Genomic DNA, 17,694 nt, shown 5'->3' with positions numbered 1-17,694 from the left:
ATTTGATTTATCAAACTGTGTACGGAAGATGGATCAGAGGAGTTTGCAAGTTCAGAACAATTTTGTTCTGCTGTGGCATCTAAGTACTGTTTTTGTTAAATTGTGAAATTGTAAATTCTCTTTTGTTGCTCGATGTATTAAATGGTGCATCAAAGAACACACAGTAATGATCAGAGACTGTAATGTCAGACACTGAAATATTATTGATGCTTATTATGAATATTTATCTCTCCAAGGGGTTTTATTTGGTAATGACTTGTAGGAGTAATAGACATAAGCTCGGAAAATTCAGGGAGAAATGCTGAGGATTGCTTAGGTGGTCTGTATAGAGGTAAAATAAGTACATCTGATTCAGCTTTGAGCACAATGGCAAAATATTCAAAAGATGAAGATTTGCCAAAATCGATCTCAGTACAACTGAACCGATTTGAGAAGATAGCACCTGTACCACCTCCCTCTTTTGTCCTGTCTTACTGATGAAAATAACTTAGAGTTAGAAGGACAATATTCAACAAGAGGTGCAGCGCCGACATTCTTAAGCCAGGTTTCCACAAGAAACATGAAATGCAATTTATTTTCAGAGATAAAATCATTGAACTCATTGAAAACTCATATTTTTGAGTGATCTTACATTTAAAAGTACCATATTGATACTCATGTCTAACTTTGTATGGATCAAGAGTTTTACTAAGATTTTAGCTAAATTACTGCCATTGCAACCACCATTAGGCCGTTTTCTCTGCACAGTAATAATAGGTGGAATGCGAGATAAAGGCGAGGCATCAGTGTGGAATGGTACAGGTATGAGGTAAATCGCGAACATAGGCCCAGAATACGAGTTATTAAGGTAATACGAGTTTATGGCTTATTTCAAATCAGTTGACATCAGACTCCCCAAACATCAATAGGTAAAATAAAAATAAAGAAGAAAATGTTTCTAACGTTTGCATTTCTTGTTGGTTTCTCTGACGTTCCTCCTCTGGAAGTGAGCGCTGATTACGTTTGCAGAAGTGGCCGAATCAGCCGCGAGCTAAATTAAGCATTTGGATTTGTTCATTCGGATGCTGAAAAGTTAGTTTTCTACCCTGCTATGAAAATTTCCTACTGTATTAAAAAAAACAACAATAACAACCAACAACCAACGTCCTTACGCTCAGACCTATACTACCTGCTGGTCTCCACTCTGAAGTTTGCTTCACACCTAGTGGCCAACGGATGAACTGCGTCTGGGTTTCGCAAAAAAAATATGTTGGAGAAAATGGAAAAGCTTGTTTTTTCCAGAACAACAGCGAGTAGTTTGATCAGCTGGACATTTACCATGTTCGGTGAGATTCGTCATTATAGTCTTTGGACATTCTCTTTGAAAAAAGAGATTTCTTGATAGTGACAGCCAACGTTATTATAACATAATTGTTTTACATACGTGTTTAATCTACTTAGTTTTAAACCCAGTTCCAATAAAAAATAATTTGACTGAAACTTGGGAAACGAAAAACTTGAATCCCGGAGCCTCGATCGGACAAGGAAATTCCGCATCACAGCTTTGTGTGTGCGTAATCCGACTCTCCAGCAGAATAAATGGACTTCCGGTTTGTTCTTGAGGTTTTTCGGATTCGGTGTGAGGCAAGCTTTGGCCGATAATTATTAGCTTTTTTTTGTTTCTTATTTACTTCTGATGATTGATTCACTGTCATGACGGAAAGCGTCACTTGTCACAAGATAGTGAAATCCCCCAGTTTACCAGATTAAAAACCCTGGAAATTAATAAATTTAGCAGAAATCAAGGCCTTAAATTGCATTACAAAAGTCACAACTTAGATTTTCACGGTTTTGCATCAAGAAAAAAAAACAGGATGGGATTAATGGAATTAAATGGATTTAAAAAGGTCATCGACGGTCTGTTTACGTGCCTGTCTACTTACAATCCCTCTCTTCACCCTGTCTTCCTCTTGCGTCTTTCGATGCCTCGCCAGTCCGTCCCCCTTGTCGCTTTTTATTTCCTTCTGGGTTCTTGTCTCGCTCCACGTTCCCTCTATTGCTTGGTACAGTATGTGTTGTATAGGTTTTTTAAATGTAATGACTAAGGATCTCGAATACCAAGACCAAGAACAAGAACATCGCGCTGATATGCTGTATATATAACGTTTCCGAGGACAACTTTTGGATATGAGGGCTGAATGCCAGACACATGGTCAATTATGGGACATGGAAAACCCACTGTTTAGTTATTTATTTTTCTCCTATATTTCTGTCCCTCTTTCTCTCTCTCTCTCTCTCTCTCTCTCTCTCTCTCTCTCTCTCTCTCTCTCTCTCTCTCTCGCTCTCTCTCTCTCTCTCTCTCTCTCTCTCTGCTAGGAGGGGGACTCTCTGGGAGCCATGGAGAAGGTTTGTCGCCAGCTTACCTACCATCTCAGCCCCCACTCCCAGTGGAGGAGGCAGGGCCTGCTCAAGAGAAAGCCACAGGCCTGGTGAGTGTGTGTGTGTGTGTGTGTGTGTGTGGGTGTGTGTGTGGGTGTGGGTGTGGGTGTGTGTGTGTGTGTCTGTGTGGGTGTGTGTGTGTGTGTGTGTGTGTGTGAGAGAGAGGGAGCGTTTCGGCACATTATCTTCGATAAGCGTCTTGCTGTGTAATCAGTGTGTCATCTGCTGCACCTTTGGACGACATGGAAAACGACATAAATTACCTCTGTCTCTCTCTCTCTCTCTCTCTCTCTCTCTATCTCCTTCTCTCCCGCCAACTCAAACATCCTGTTCTCTACCCTTCTCTCTCTTCCTTCCCCACAACGATGCTTATTTGGTGCACATCACTGCATGTTGGCATACACATAGGAGAGGCGGTGGTAGTGGGTTGAAAAGCTTTCTGGGGCCCTGCCATTACCGTTGCCATTAAGCTGTTTTTACATCCTGGTGCTACAACAAACAAACAAAACAAACAATAGGACACATTTGCGGGCATTTGTTCAGAGGAAATGGTAGACTATGAGTGATTTTAGAAACCCAGCTCAGCTGAGGCAGGCGGGTGGGCGGGTGGGTGGTTTTGGGCGCATTAACTTCCTGTCAGGTTCGCCAGCCCGCCCCCACTCTGTCGGTCGCTTCGGAGCGGAAGCGCCCGGGTATTAGGAAACCATGTCGTTGCGGTATCTCCTAAGTTGGGTTCAAGTCTGTGTTGACTGTTTTGCTTTGTTTTGTTTGTAATCTTTCTGGTGCATTTGTGACCAGCTGGAGCTTGGAGCAGCGGTATAGCGGCTCCAGCAGAACAAGTTTTACTGTGAAGCGAGCTTCACACCGAATGCGTAATCACATCAGACTGTCGGATGCTTTTTCCAGGACAACAAAAAAAAGTATATACACAATTCACTTAAAAAAATTGATTTATTGATAGTGAATAGGTGTCATCCAAGGTTAACATTAATAACATTGTTATTTTCTATATAACTTATTTACTTAGTTTTAGGCCCAGTTCCAATAAAAAAAACTTGACCCACAACACTTCCCACCGTAGTGTCGGACTGAAACTCGTTGCGGGAGTTGAAGTGTGAACTATGTTACTTTAACAATAACACGCAGAGTTCACATGCCTCTGTCGTTTTTAGTGATCAACAGGCCGCGGGATTATTTTATTGGTTGAAAGTATAAAGGCGTGGCAGGAGAAAGGTCGGGAAAGGTTGGCACGGTGGCAGAGTGCATTGCACTGCCTAACAGCAAGAATGTGCTGTGTTCGATTCCCGCCTGAGGCGCTGTCGGCACCGTGCTCCAGTGGGTTATCTGTATTAGATTCAAGATTCAAGATTCAAGAGGTTTATTTGTCACATACATATACATACTTTCATACATATATGCAGTGAAATGTAATGCAACGCACCCGGTGATAACACACAATATCTCCTAGGAAAATTTCTTTCTACCTGACCAACTAACTGATTCCTAAAACGTAATACAATAAGTCAAATACTTATAGAATAAAATAAAAATATATAGAATAAAATAAAATAAAATAAAATAAAATGGAGTAGATAAAGGGAATAGGCTAACGTATATGGGATAGACTTATGTATATGATATAGGCAATTATGTATATACAGATATGTGCATTAAAGTGGCATGTGAATAAAGTGAGGTAGTGTTTGTGGGATAATGCAGCACAGTATACAACAGTACGGCGCAGCAATACGGTATCACTGAACAACCCAGAACAGTGACACAGTATGCGGTACAGTATGCTACATACAGTAAAGAAGGTAGTGGAGCCTATGTGTGTGTCTCAGTGAGGAACCCTGGTGAGGTCAGCATTGACAGTTGTTATGGCTTGAGGGAAGAAACTCCGTCTCAGTCTCTCTGTTCTAGCTGTGTGACTGCGGAGGCGCTTTCCCGACCGCAGCAGCTGGAACAGTCAGTTGTTGGGGTAATGAGGATCCTGCGGGCTCTGCTACTACACCTCCTGGTGTGTAAGTCCTGCAGGGAGGGGAGGGTAGTTCCAGTGGTACGTTCAGCTGAACGCACCACCCTCTGCAGGGCCCACCCGACCTGAGCAGTACAGTTCCCAAACCGGGCAGTGATGTTGCCTGTCAGGATGCTCTCCACTGCTCCACAGTAGAAGGACTTGAGGATCCTCACCGAGACCCGGAATTTCCTCAGCTGCCTGAGATGGTAAAGACGCTGCCTCGCCTTTCAAAATTAATGCCGCCCAACGAGGGGCATTGAGAAATGCAGAGGCTGAATTTCTCCTGCCACCGCTCCCTGCATGCATGTGTTGAGTGCAGTGCACCTGTGGGACGAGAGATAAAATGATTCTTGATTCTTGAAAAACTGTCTTAATGTGCTTCGGATGCAGATGTGTTTGTATTCATAAAGGGAGTATGCGTTGATGTGTGGTACAATTTGTTTGTGTATGTGTTTTTGGTGGCTGCTACGCAAGCACTCAGCGGAATCAACGGATGCATTGTTCCATTTGTTTAAGGGAGGACAAACCGTGGCCCCCTGAAAGCAGCCGGCACTCCACACATAACCAAATTAATAATATAATCAGAGCGGCGATGCCCCCCGCACTGCATGTTAAGTACGTCCTGGACGGCTGGCGGGCACTTGGCAGCATCCGAAAATCTTTTTGCACTTGAAAAGTCACGTGCGCTCCAATCAATGAGATATTCCCAAGAAGGAGACAAAGCTCCTTTTTGTTCCGCCAGTTCGGGGCAGAAAATGAGACGGTTCATTGTTTTTTGCTTGTGGACAAAGTCCCCTTCTCTACGAGACAGGGACAACACATATGCAGAGATGTATGTGGAAGCAAACCGCTCGAGTGTGTGTGTGTGTGTGTGTCTGTGTCTGAGTGCGTGCGTGCGTGTCATCTCCCCAGTGGCATTCTAACGCCTGCTGTTCACACTGTGTAACACCAGGGTTACTCTGGGGTTGGTCTCGTGTTTGCTTCTCCCATTGCGTAGTTTGAAAGAAAAGATTTTGTTTCGTATACCTCTCTATTCCTATGCATTTATAAGAATATTTTAAACATACCTAAGAGCATGGATGTATTTGATTATTCTTTAAATACCCCATGAATAAATTAAAATGACGTTTTCGTAAATGCCCATGTGAACTGGTCTATGTTTTATTTGAGATCTGTCCATTTCTTCCAAGGGATAGAGATGGAGAGTATTGCAAATACGTATTTTGAACCTGATTAATAATAGCGTATTGGAGTATCAAACCCAGTCGTTGCCTCCCGTGACAGCATTTAAATGAGGGGACAAAGCCTCTATGCTGAACATAGAAAAATGAAAACTTCAAGTGAAGTATAATGTTAGTGTGGAGTCGGCCCCAAGAGATAGAACTTGTGATGAGGTTGACTCGGAAGCTGGCTTCGAGCTAAGTCCGGTTGATGGGGACGAATTGCTAAAAAAGTATTTCTTAAAATGTGGCCTGTAGCAAGTGTATTCTCTGAAAGTTGTTGTTGTTGTTGTTGTTGTTGAAGTTTGTCACAGAAACAATAACTCGCAAATTCAGTGCAGTGGTCGTTCGGGTGTCAAAACAAACAGCCGACAGGGATTCAGCGGAGAGAGAGGCCCTCACTAAGATCATCTGGCAGTGACTGCGGAATTCATATTAAAGAACCATACGGATTGAATTATTTCAAGTTGTGGTTCACCGAGGGCACGGCTTGGATAAGTTAACATAAAAAGCCAACGAAAAAGACACTGAAGCGAAATTGAGAAGACAGTAGAACATCTCGCCGTCGGTCGCTCTGGCAGCTGAACAGGCCTTTCCTTTCATGGGCGTCAACAAGTGTGCACAGAGGGTCTGAATTGGCAGCTGCGGCCGGGGAGCTGGACGCGGGTCCGTCTCGGCTGTGGGAAGCCCGTGCCAACGCGCCTCGTGACCCAAAAAAAAAATACCCAAATAGAAAAATGAAAAATGGCTGGATAGAATTTTTGTTTGTTTATTAATTTATTGATTTCTTTGGAGTAGAGGGCAACATCAGGTTTCGAGGCGAGGCTGAGGGTGATGACTGCCTAGAAGGAAGCACCCAGGGCCAGGTGCTCACCTTCAACAGATGTGAACGACCTCTGTCTGCCTCTGTCTGTCTGTCTGCCTCTGTCTGTCTGTATGTGTATGTATGTGACAAATAATCGCTTGAACTTGAACTTGTCTGTCTGTCTATCTGTCCACCTCTCTATCTGTCCGTCCCTCTCCGATTTTCTCTGCTTTGGCCTTGTACTGTAAATTACTTCTCTCCGGCCCTCCTCCTCTACGCAGGCTTTTCTCTCGTTCCTGCCTTATTTCACAATCAGATCCTCTCCCTCTGTCTTCCTGTCCTTCTGTCTTGCTCCCTTCCTCTCTCTTTTCCTCTTCTGTCTCCCTGCACCTCCTGGGGGCTCGTCTCAATTTCACCATGGCGGAAGGAGGAATAGCGATATCTCGTCCGATGCCTGGCATAATTTTCTATGCAAAATTGTACCATCTAATGGTTAAAGAGCGTCTGTCTGTCTGTTTGTCTGTTTGCCCCACACCCTACCTGTCTGTCTGCTGTTCTGTCAGTGGGACTATCTACCCCCCCACCTCCCCTGCTGGTTGGCCTTCTGTCTGGCTGGCTGTCTGTCACTTTTTTTGGCCCACACACATTTTTTGGGGGTGCTTCTGTGCCCTCCTGCCGTGTCTCTTGCACAGCCAAAAGCCACAAAGCCGCCGAGTGTTGACTCATAACGTCTGCCCCCCACAACACCATCAACACCACCCACATCACCCACCCAAGAAGGAGAGCAAAGAAAGGGCACGGGAGGTGGGGGAAAAAAAATGCACATATCAATGTCAGTGAGAAGGAGAAAGTCCACTACTGTGCCGCAATTGTCAACAATGCAGAGGATCTTTCTCTTGGAGGAGGAGGACTGGTGCATTTCTACAGACGATTAGCATAAAAGAAGCTTGACAGTCTGACATTTTTGAATAAAATAAGGTAAAAAGTAAAGTAAAATAAAAATTGCTTAATATACATACTGTAAGTGGCTGAAAAGCAAAGAACAGAAATAGTCAAATAGATTAAAAAATTATACAGAATATACAACTACAATCCTATGCACAGGATTATAGAAGTTATTGCTATTGGAATATAGGGTATGAATTACAATTATAAATTATTACTATGTATTTACTAAGTTATTACAGTTTGTACAGAGTTTCAATTCTTCAAGTCTTCATTTTCCTAACCATAAATAAATAAACAAATAAATAAACAAACAAACAAATACATCAATAAATAAAGTATTGCCAAAGCAGTGTAAAGGTAGGAAGAAAAAAAATAAATTATAATATGCAAATATAACTATAATAATCGTGTGAAACGGCTGGAACAGTCTCTCTCACTATTATCATATGCTCCAGCGTATCATTTCCCCCGTCGAATGATGCCTGCTTCCTCTGGTGTTAACTGCTTTCTCGAGAATATGAATCTCATTTCCACTCCCACATGGCTGCTGGCTGGAGCACCAGGGGGACCAGACACGGTAGCGGTAGTAGGTTATCGTACACTGTAAATGCCATCCGGATTAATGTTAATATATATCATTCTCGATTCGTGGAAGTGGATTTGCCCGTCATCTCCTCTCTCTATCCAATACGGATAGAGACTCTAATATCTACTGTAAGGGATCCTCTCCACACTGCAAATATCTATGTAAAAACAAAAAAATATATAATGTATAAATATATAATTTTGGAAAAAAACTACAACTTAAATGTGGCAAAATCATCTGCCATGGGTTTTTTTTTCTGTAAACAAGAAAAAAACGCATTGTAATTATCTAATGATCATAAATAATAACAATAAAATAGCAACAGTTTTAAGATTAAAAATCGCTAATATAAATGAATAGCTCATAAGTTCACGCCCTAAAATTCTGTTTCAAAAATTGATAGTTCATTATTTACATACCAAATAAATATATAATAGCAGTATAAAACGTCATGATAATACATTTCCTTTGTTTATCCTCATATTTCGTCCAGCGTTTCCTTTTGGTTTTCTTATTGGCTGATTGGATCACGTGTCAAATAAAAAGAGACACCAACGAAGAAGAATTAGAAGAAGAGTTGTTGCATTTTCGGTTGCTTAAGTGTGACGGACTTCATTAAAGATCTACTAAAAAGTTATCCATCTCCATCTGGTGCCTTATCCATATCCATATCTGGTGCCTTATCGACCATTGTGGAAGTATGGAATAAAAATAACCGCCTCCAATGTGGAACGTGAGTGAAATCAGCCTCTGAGTTACTTATCCGGCCTAGTGCCGCCTCTCCCCCTCTTCGACCCCTTCCTCCGTTTCCCTCTTTGCCTTTGTCATAGCTTCGTGACTGTGGAATAGGAGGAGGTCTCCGGAGTGGCCTCACATTACTTTCACTGATGACACGCTGTTTATATCAATTACACGGCAGGTTTTTCAACTGCCGTGAAGAATTCTGCCTACGGAAAACCGAAGCAATGACAGACTGATGATGCTCTCGCCTTCGGGTTGCTCCGATAAGGCAACCGCTCAATCCAATACGTCTCTTTCAACAGTTTTTTCCAAGTGTTTTTTTTTTTTGTTGTTTTTTTTTTTACAATCAGTGGCTTAGCAAGTGCAGCGTTGGAATAAATGTTTCCTGACTGCTTCCCTCAACGTCTCCCGCCATCGTCACGCACCCGTCGCTGTGACGCTTCTGGTCACCCGCGGCGTCCATCAGACTTAGTCTCCGTGAGCCTTGTTGTTCCTGGGGAGCGAGCGAGAGGGGAGGAAGCATAAGACGGTGTTTTCTCAGCTTCCTCCCTTCCGGCAGAGGGCGGGGAGGAGACGCATACAGGATGATCTCCTGTATATGCGCACGCAAGCTGAAAGGGTGATAACTGATCCAGGTGACAGACAGGCAGATAGACAGACAGACAGGTAGTTGTGCGGACAGACAGGTGTAGCGATTTTTGGAGATGGCGGGCGGTGTCCACCCCTGGCTCAGTTATGCCAGGGCTTAAAGATTTATTTTCTCTCCCTCCATGAACAACCTCCCTTTTGGTGAAGTGGAGTCCAGGAGGTGAAATTAGCCGAGGGCCTTAGCTTTCTCCAGAGTTGTGGACTTGAGTCACGTGACTTTCGACTCGACTTGACAAAATCAAAAAAGACTTGCAACTCGACTTTGAATTTTACACTAATGACTTGTGACTTCACTTGGACTTCCGCTTTTTGATCCGAACTGACTTGATACCCTCCCCAAGCCCAAATATTTTAAAAAAAGATGCTATTTTTAAAAAAGTATGCAGCGAATCAACTCTTCATTTAACGGCTTACAGTTTGAATCCGACAGTGACAAATCAAATTCCACAAGCGGAGGAAAAAGTCGGGCGTGGCAGCACAGAGGAACGTCGGCGGGTGAATTCAGATGGAGCGGTTGTTGGACCTTGTGTTCATAAGTCACACACACACACACACACACACACACACACACACACACACACACACACACACACACACACACATAGTCTCCATGTTCAGGTTTTATGTCTGATCTTTGCGATTTGTATTTTTTTCTCAGACATTCAGGCCAGTGTTCAAATTGCAGGCCTACTTGAAGTTCAGTAGCAGTTTTTTTTGATGTACCTTTAAATAAATGATCTTTACTGCAGGATTGTTTTAGGTGTCTAGAATATATCCGGAGGGAGAGAGAATGTATTTCCACGGAAATAAAACAATTATTTGGAAAGTAATGAATATATTTTTTTGTAAAAAGCATTCATGACTCATACCTTGTTAAAAATATGAAATGGTATTACATTTGGTGAAGTGCACATAATGACTCTCTGAACGCGAAAACTCAAACTTTAGGACGTGAGACTTGGCTTGGGACTTGAGTGCTAAGACATGAGAATTATAACGTTTTCACACCAAAATTAGCGGGTTGATTTAAACCCGGATCAACCAGCTAAAAAAAAGCGCGATTGACACCTTTCCAATCGCAGGAGAAATGCCGTTTTTTTTCTGGCGTGTCAGGTTCAACATCAACAGACAAAACAGTAGAGGAGACAGCAACTTAAACAAACAACGACTTAACGGATACTCCATGGGTCCTTCGGCGGTGGGGAGCGGGGACCGCTCCACGGTGCGATCTCCACACTCACAACATTTCACGGCCCCCCATGCGGAAAAAAGTCAATTTTGGATTCTAAATGGGACCTGAAATGATCAAATGATACACAGATATTCCCATCTATTGTTACCCAGGTGTCCTGTTCAGTTGCAGGGTCATTTGACCCGGGACTGAGACCCGGGTTTTTCCTTTCCCACCGATGACAAATGCCGATTGTTAGCGGGTTGGTTACCAGGTTTTTGGTGCAGTAGGAAAGGGGTATTACTTGTGACTTGTAAAATAATGATTTGCTCCACCTCTGGCTTTCTCCTTGATTTCAACTCCGGTACAGTGCATCTATTTTGAATGTAGGAGAGAGTGAGTGGGTGGTCCTAATATTTTCTGTACATACAGACAGCGAGTGAGACGGACAGAGAGAGGAGAGAGAGAGAGAGAGAGAGAGAGAGAGAGAGAGAGAGAGAGAGAGAGAGAGAGAGAGAGAGAGAGAGAGAGAGAGAGAGAGAGAGAGAGAGAGAGAGAGAGAGAGAGAGAGAGAGAGAGAGAGAGAGAGAGAGATTCGCCAGAGTGTGGCGGTTATGAAAAAATTAAAAATATTAATAATATATTAATTTGTATTATTAATGTTTTATAAAATTATTAATATTTTATAATATATTATTAATATTGTATAACATATTACAATAACATGCATAGCATATTATAATTAATATTATCGTTGGTACGTTATGCTGTATATCTTATTGATATAGATATCTATAACTGAGATTAAAAAAAAAAGTAAAACGACGAAAATAAATAGTACAAAATTTGTATTTTAAAAAAGGCCACAAAACATCTATTCAAATGTCTTCTTTCAGAATGTACAGAATCAACAGGGCCAATATACCCCAAAGAGGAAAAAATTATTACCATCTACTGTTTACATTTATTTCCGAGATGTTCCAGCCTGTTAACATTTGACAAACTCTGCACAGCAAAGTGACAAATAGTAATGATGATAATGACTTTTATTTATGTAGCACCTTTCAAGGGACCCAAAGCTCTCTTTACACGCACACATAGTCAGTGAGAGTCTTGTAACCGAGATTTGAGAAGCGGCGACATACACACCAGCGTCCTCTCAAATGATGGCGATGAGAGGTGAGAGGAAGTAGAGATGGATTTTCCTGGGAAGCAACACTGAGGGGGGGAAGGGATTCATCATTAAAAAAAAAAACAGAAAAAAAAGCGATGTGAGGAAGCGGGAAATGGAAAAACAAACAGGATAGAAGAGAGGATGTGGCAAGAGTAGGAGGTGATGGAGAAAGATAGAGAACGAGGAAAAGAGCAGCTCCCCACGGATCCACTCTGGGTGGGAGGTTTTAATCTGCGTAGCGGTGAATTTAGATAAATGACTCTAATTGTAATGCTTAAAGGGGTAGGTTCATCACTTTTGCTATTTGCTGTACAGCTATTGTGTATCTATGAATCTTGCCTTGGGTACAATAAGAAAGATTCCTATTTAGCCCTAATCTGTTTGCTTATTGGCCTAAAAGTGAGTTGTTATGCATACAATTGGTGGAGCTTGCCCTCATATAATAAAAGTAATTTAAAAAAAAACAGAAGGAAAAATTATTTGTCACACTGTAATTGCTGTTATCACGATCATTTTGGGACCTAAAAATGCGATCATGGGCCATAAAATGTGGAAAACCACTGGACTAGTGATGCAAGACTCGCAAACGACTCGCTCGTGACGAACAAGTCTTTCAAATGACTCGAGAGTCGTGAGTCACGGCGAAGAAAAGGTGAAGGCATTTGGCATAAATCATATTGAGCGTGACTGGTGTACTTTGCATTCCACCTAAATAGATAATTTTGGCAGACCTAAATTATTCTTGAGAAATTTCAATTCAAACCAACTCTTCTGACCTTCATTACAGCGACTGAACGAAAAGTGGGAAAATGTAGCAGATCTTTTTACTGAGTCACATCGTAAGAGTGAGAGTCGAATCGCTCTGTTTTCCCCAAATAGTTGTCGCACAACAACGGCATGTCCCAACATTGAGACAATCCCAGGAACGAATGTCAGTTAAATCACTTTAGTATTGTTTTCTGTGGAAGAACCCACCAAACAGCCGCTTCTATTGACTGGGGACTTCCATTTGCCTGTTTGATGGATTTGATGCACGAGTCTCACAGCGCTCAGATGAGACTCGCTGTCCCTTCAACAAAGTGACCCCCCCAAATCTTACGTTAAGATATAACGAATAATAACTGACTTGATGAATGAGAGCCGTGACAGTTGTGGCATTTCTCGTGGAAATACCCGGCTTCACCCTGGGTTAATTGACCCAAACATGCAGCATACGAGATGCAGTGTTTGTTGGCAATTCCAGCACAATTCCAATGCCAGGCAGAGGAGGGAGGATTTCTGCCGGGACGTCTTAGTACCAGAGTATTAGGACCGGTGTTTGTGCTGAAGGACGTCATATCAGCTTTTAGGCAATGCACCCAGCTTATTCTCCAGTTTTATTTTCCGGCCACCCCAGTTGTCTGGACAGCGTTCCTGTCCACGTTGGCTTCAAGATGTCTAGGGCAGGACCAGATGATACGGAGGGATTCCACTAGGCACGTTATTTGGACCCCATCCAAAAAAATGTTTATGGCCGTTTGAGTGTAGCTATGCTCCAATGCCAAATAGTCAAACGTTATGTTATCCCTCTCCCTCACTCGGTCTTTCCGTCCAGCGTGGGATCTGGGTCAGTGGCCACATGGTATCACCACGGGGGCCCCCAAACTCTCTCAGAATTTCATCTGCTCCCGATGTTTACACACCACAACTTTCTTTTCTTCATGTTTATTGCCTCAGAAGCAGCCGGGTCAAAGATGGAGGTCAAGGAGGGGACGGGAGGGTCTGAGACAGAAAGAGGAAGGCAGCATGGGAAAAGGGCAGACAGGGAAAAGTTCAGCAACAACATCTACTTTAACCATGTGTCCGTCTGACCGACCTTACAACTTACTTAAGCCCCTTTTTTCCACTTTCATGAAGGGAAGAGGGATGTCAATCAGAGACTTTTGTCTCCTTCGTCATAGGTTTTGGTCCTTGTTGACTTAGGTGTGTGCAGGGGTGGACTGGTAATCTAGCATGGCGGGAATTTTCCCGGTGGGCCGACACACCTTGTAATAAGGTGTAATAAGGTGTAATAAGGCCGACATAATTTGTAATAACGTTTTGTTTTTTTTAATTGTCCAAGGGCCGGCCCATAAAGCAGGGACAGCGGCCCATTGGTTCATTTTCTATACGGACACTGGGCTGGCCCAATCACATCTCCTACCAGGCCCTTGTCTTTATAAAGGAGTGCACAAATCTTAAGAAATTGACACGTGGCATTATTAACAATGGCATTATTAACAGTCAACATATGTTATCAGGTATGCACTTTTTTCCCCATGCTGAAAGACACATAACAACACTCACCCTCCTCATGAGCACATCACACTCACACTCGATCAGAGTGATTTTTAATGGCTAGGCTTTGTCAGTCACTCCCTGCTGGGCCGTCTGGGCCAAAAATGCCAGGGCCAATTTTTTGTCCCAGTCCAGCCCTGACTGTGTTGTTTCATCATCAAAATCGGAAACTCTAAATATGACGACGCCTTTGTGTTCAGGTGGTTAAGAAAATCCACCAATGAGGCTTTCAGGTTCACACTGAAACGACTCACAGGGTCATCCTTTCGTGGAGCACTTTATGGCGCACGCTTGCAAGTGTTTGTTAAGTTGAAAGACAATGATTCTCTATGACAATAGTGTCCTTTGAAACAACATTTAACTCTGTGTTTGCAATTCATTATAACATGGTGTGATGTGGGGATGGTGTGGTTTGAGCAGCTGGGTCTAGGTTCTCGGTCTAGGTTATTGGGGCCCAGGATCAGAATGGCTGCATACCTGTTTCTTGTTGTTTGGTCTAACGTGCAACAGGTAAAACCCCCATCCCCACACACACTCAGGAGAGGAGCCCTTGTCATGACACTTGTCCATCTGCTCCTGGGCTAGCCCACTCTCTGCAATAAACTGTGTATCTGAAACCCACGTCGTCTGTGTCTCTGTGCCGGAGGGCCCTGACAACACCGCTTGGGTGGTGTGTGGTAGGCCAAACTGCCCCACATGGCTCTATGGAACAGTCGGTTCCGATTGTTTAACAGTGGCAATCAGCGGTCCGTATTCAAAAATGACCGCTGTCTATTAATAACGGCCACCTATCCACGTGGATTAACGTACCTCGTTTCACTCCGCCGACATGCTAATGCTAACACTAGCTTGCGGCGACATATTGTGAAGCTACATAGAAACTACAATGAAGACTTGAAAAGATTAATGCGGATATTTCCAATTTCACATTAATTAAAGTAAATAGGTTTGTCAGATGTAGGGAAAAACATTTGCAGGGCGAATTGCTCGCTACGTTGTTGTAGTGTTTACTACGTTGCTATGTACTATTTCTCTTTGCAGAGACACTTAATCTAGACATACTAGATATAAAATCATTTCAAATCATTATTCAGTTTCAATGCCATATTCCTTTATTTAGTAAGTAGACTGGGACTGTGAAAGTTAATCTAATTATAACACGTTAACGCAAATTTGTTTTAAGGGCACATCTCTTTTGGACCCATTAACGCACGATTTCACCGTTTGCCCGACCCATAGTTTAGGAATCCGTGAGCATTAATGTTGAGGTCGGATGGTGATAGCCAGTGGCGGGGGGGGGGGGGGGTCCTTGGCACAAAATCCTCGCTGTCTGATCTCTTTGTGGGTGTGTGTGTTCTTTATCTATCAAAATCCGACTTTTAACATATTTGCAAAATTGAAGATGTTCTAGATGATGTTCTTTCACTGAAACCTCGATCACAATAGGCAAACAATGCTTCTGAAAAGCCGTCCTCCGAGCAGTCTCTAAACATTCAGATGTCTAACCTTTTGTCTGTCGCGCCGTCGGGGCACCATCGGAGCACCGTCGGGGCACCATCGGGCCCTAAAGTAGATGTTAGTAGTAGTGTATTAAGTGCAGCCAGCTGGTCAATATTACAGCATAACCCCCTTCTGATTGATAGAAGACCTGATCACCCTGCCACGGCTTATAGGGTTAAAGGTTTCTTGGTTCATCTAAATATCGGTACGACAGAAGTACTATATTGACAAAAGATAAAGAAGTCTGGTCTTGTTGGCCACTGACTTTGCTGCCCGAGAGAGTTACCAAGATGGAGCTTGAGTGAGCTGACTTCTCATTAAGTGAGAAAAGACAGAGGGTGAGGTGAAGGAGGCGGGTGTTAGAAGGAGAAGAGACACGTGTGTTGAGTGAGAAACGAGACGTGGGAGGAGGCAGAGGGGCGCTGGGGTTAGGAGGCAGTTTGGGAGAAAGGCTCGAATTGGAGTTGGAGTTGGCTGAAAACAACAGACGGGGTGGGATCATTGCTGCTCACAACAAACCTGCCGGGAGGACGAGACAGTGGAAAAAGTTACTGTCGGGAGTTAGTAAAACTTGCCTGTGATACTTGTGCAATGGCGTAGGCACAAAACAACCGCCCGTCGATGTTAAAGGAATGTGTCAAATGTTTTCCCTAGATTTCTCAAAGGAAGCCATGTCAAAATTCTAGAACTTTATTAAAGCAGTCTTAACACAACTGGCTGGCCCGGGTCTAGACCAAGTAGCGTGGTTAAGCTGCGGCTGCAGACAGCTGTGCGGCTTCCTTCCCACGGCCGCACAGCTGCCCCGAATCGGCCGAATCAGCACCCGAGCGAGCTGATTGGTCCGATCCGGGGCAATGTTTGTCCGTCTTGCAGAGAGGGATCGGTGTTACGGGGGCTTGTCAGCCGACCAGGAGCCGCTGAAGCCGTCCTTCCTCCTGCGCTCAGACTTACTGTTCTCATTATTGTTTATCCTTTTGGCCAGCGAGCCTTTCTGTCTCAATCCATTTAATAAAACTCACGGCACGTCGGCGCCCCAGTGCCAGAAAGACTCCGTCTCCCTCCCCAAACCCGTAAATGTGGACAGAGACTCGCACGATCCTTTACTTGAGTCATTGTTGAATTTAAAGGGGGGAGGACAGTTCTACCAGACCAATCTCATCCAGGGTCAACTTGGTTGTTGTACTCTGATGTGTCGGGGATGAAACAGTAAGCCTCTGTTTTGTTGTTGTTTTTTTCCCGCAAAGACATGGGTTCAGTGTTTAGCCTGCAAAGGACATGAGCTATATGTCTACGTGGGCTGTGTCCATCAATGTATAGCAGTGACGAAAGCAGATTTAGTAGCGGGGTTAATTCGGAGTTAGTGCTTTACCTTTGTGTGTGTGTGTGTGTGTGTGTGTGTGTGCGCGTGCTTGCATGTATGTTGTATGTGTGAGTGGTTTCAACCGTTAATTGGGGTCAACCCTTGTGGTGTACACACAGCCGAAGCGAGCGTGGTTTTCATTAGCGAGCTGGAGGAAAACCTCTTTCCTTTTCTCTCTCTCCCTCTCACCAGACGAGGCCTTTGTGCTCGACTTGGTTTATTCACTGTGAAACACCACCCCCCCGCTGGGTTTTATTTTGAGCGCTGATGTGTGCTTACGGAGAGTATGGCTTTAAGTATCTCACTCCTCAACAGGATTTTTTTTTTTCCCAACCCAAATCCCCTCTCATTCTTCTCTCTGCTTGTCTGAGAATCCCCCAGAGAGGATTACAAAAAAAATAGATTTGGACAGTGTTCTGTTTACATTTTTTTTTTGCACATGTTTTTATGTTGACTTACACACGAACCAGCAAGAACTCTCTGGTCCACAGGCAGTGGTCTTTTAACCATCTCTCGTACTAACTCCAAAGCAGGGGTGGCTGCCTTCTGTATCTACAGTATGCCCCAAGTAGATGGAACACCCTGCCTGAGGACCTGAGAGAGGCCCCCACACTGAACACCTTTAAAAGCAGTTTAAAAGCCTTGCTGTTTCCTGTGTGTGTGTGTGTGTGTGTGTGTGTGTGTGTGTGTGTGTGTGTGTGTGTGTGTGTGTGTGTTCTGTACTGTATGTTGTGTGTGTGCTCTGTATGCTGTGAGATCGGTTTATTCTGCACTGACTGTTCTTATG

General features: G+C 43.5%; 1 protein-coding gene across 1 annotated transcript in view; it reads left to right on the top strand.

Annotated features, from left to right (window-relative positions):
* Window positions 1-17,694, top strand: part of lrrc75a (leucine rich repeat containing 75A) — a gene marked incomplete at its 3' end in the record, with an annotated part of 54,002 nt that overhangs the window by 34,123 nt on the left and 2,185 nt on the right. Inside the window, exon 4 of the mRNA XM_080006273.1 lies at window positions 2,356-2,468. Within this exon, the coding sequence (XP_079862399.1) occupies window positions 2,356-2,468 (113 nt within the window). The remainder of the gene's footprint in view (window positions 1-2,355; window positions 2,469-17,694) is intronic.

Source organism: Zeus faber (genome assembly GCF_960531495.2).
Source record: "Zeus faber genome assembly, chromosome: 9".
NCBI classification, from domain to species: domain Eukaryota; kingdom Metazoa; phylum Chordata; class Actinopteri; order Zeiformes; family Zeidae; genus Zeus; species Zeus faber.
The sequence above is the reverse complement of the archived record's forward strand: the minus strand, read 5'-3'. Positions and strand labels throughout refer to the sequence as shown.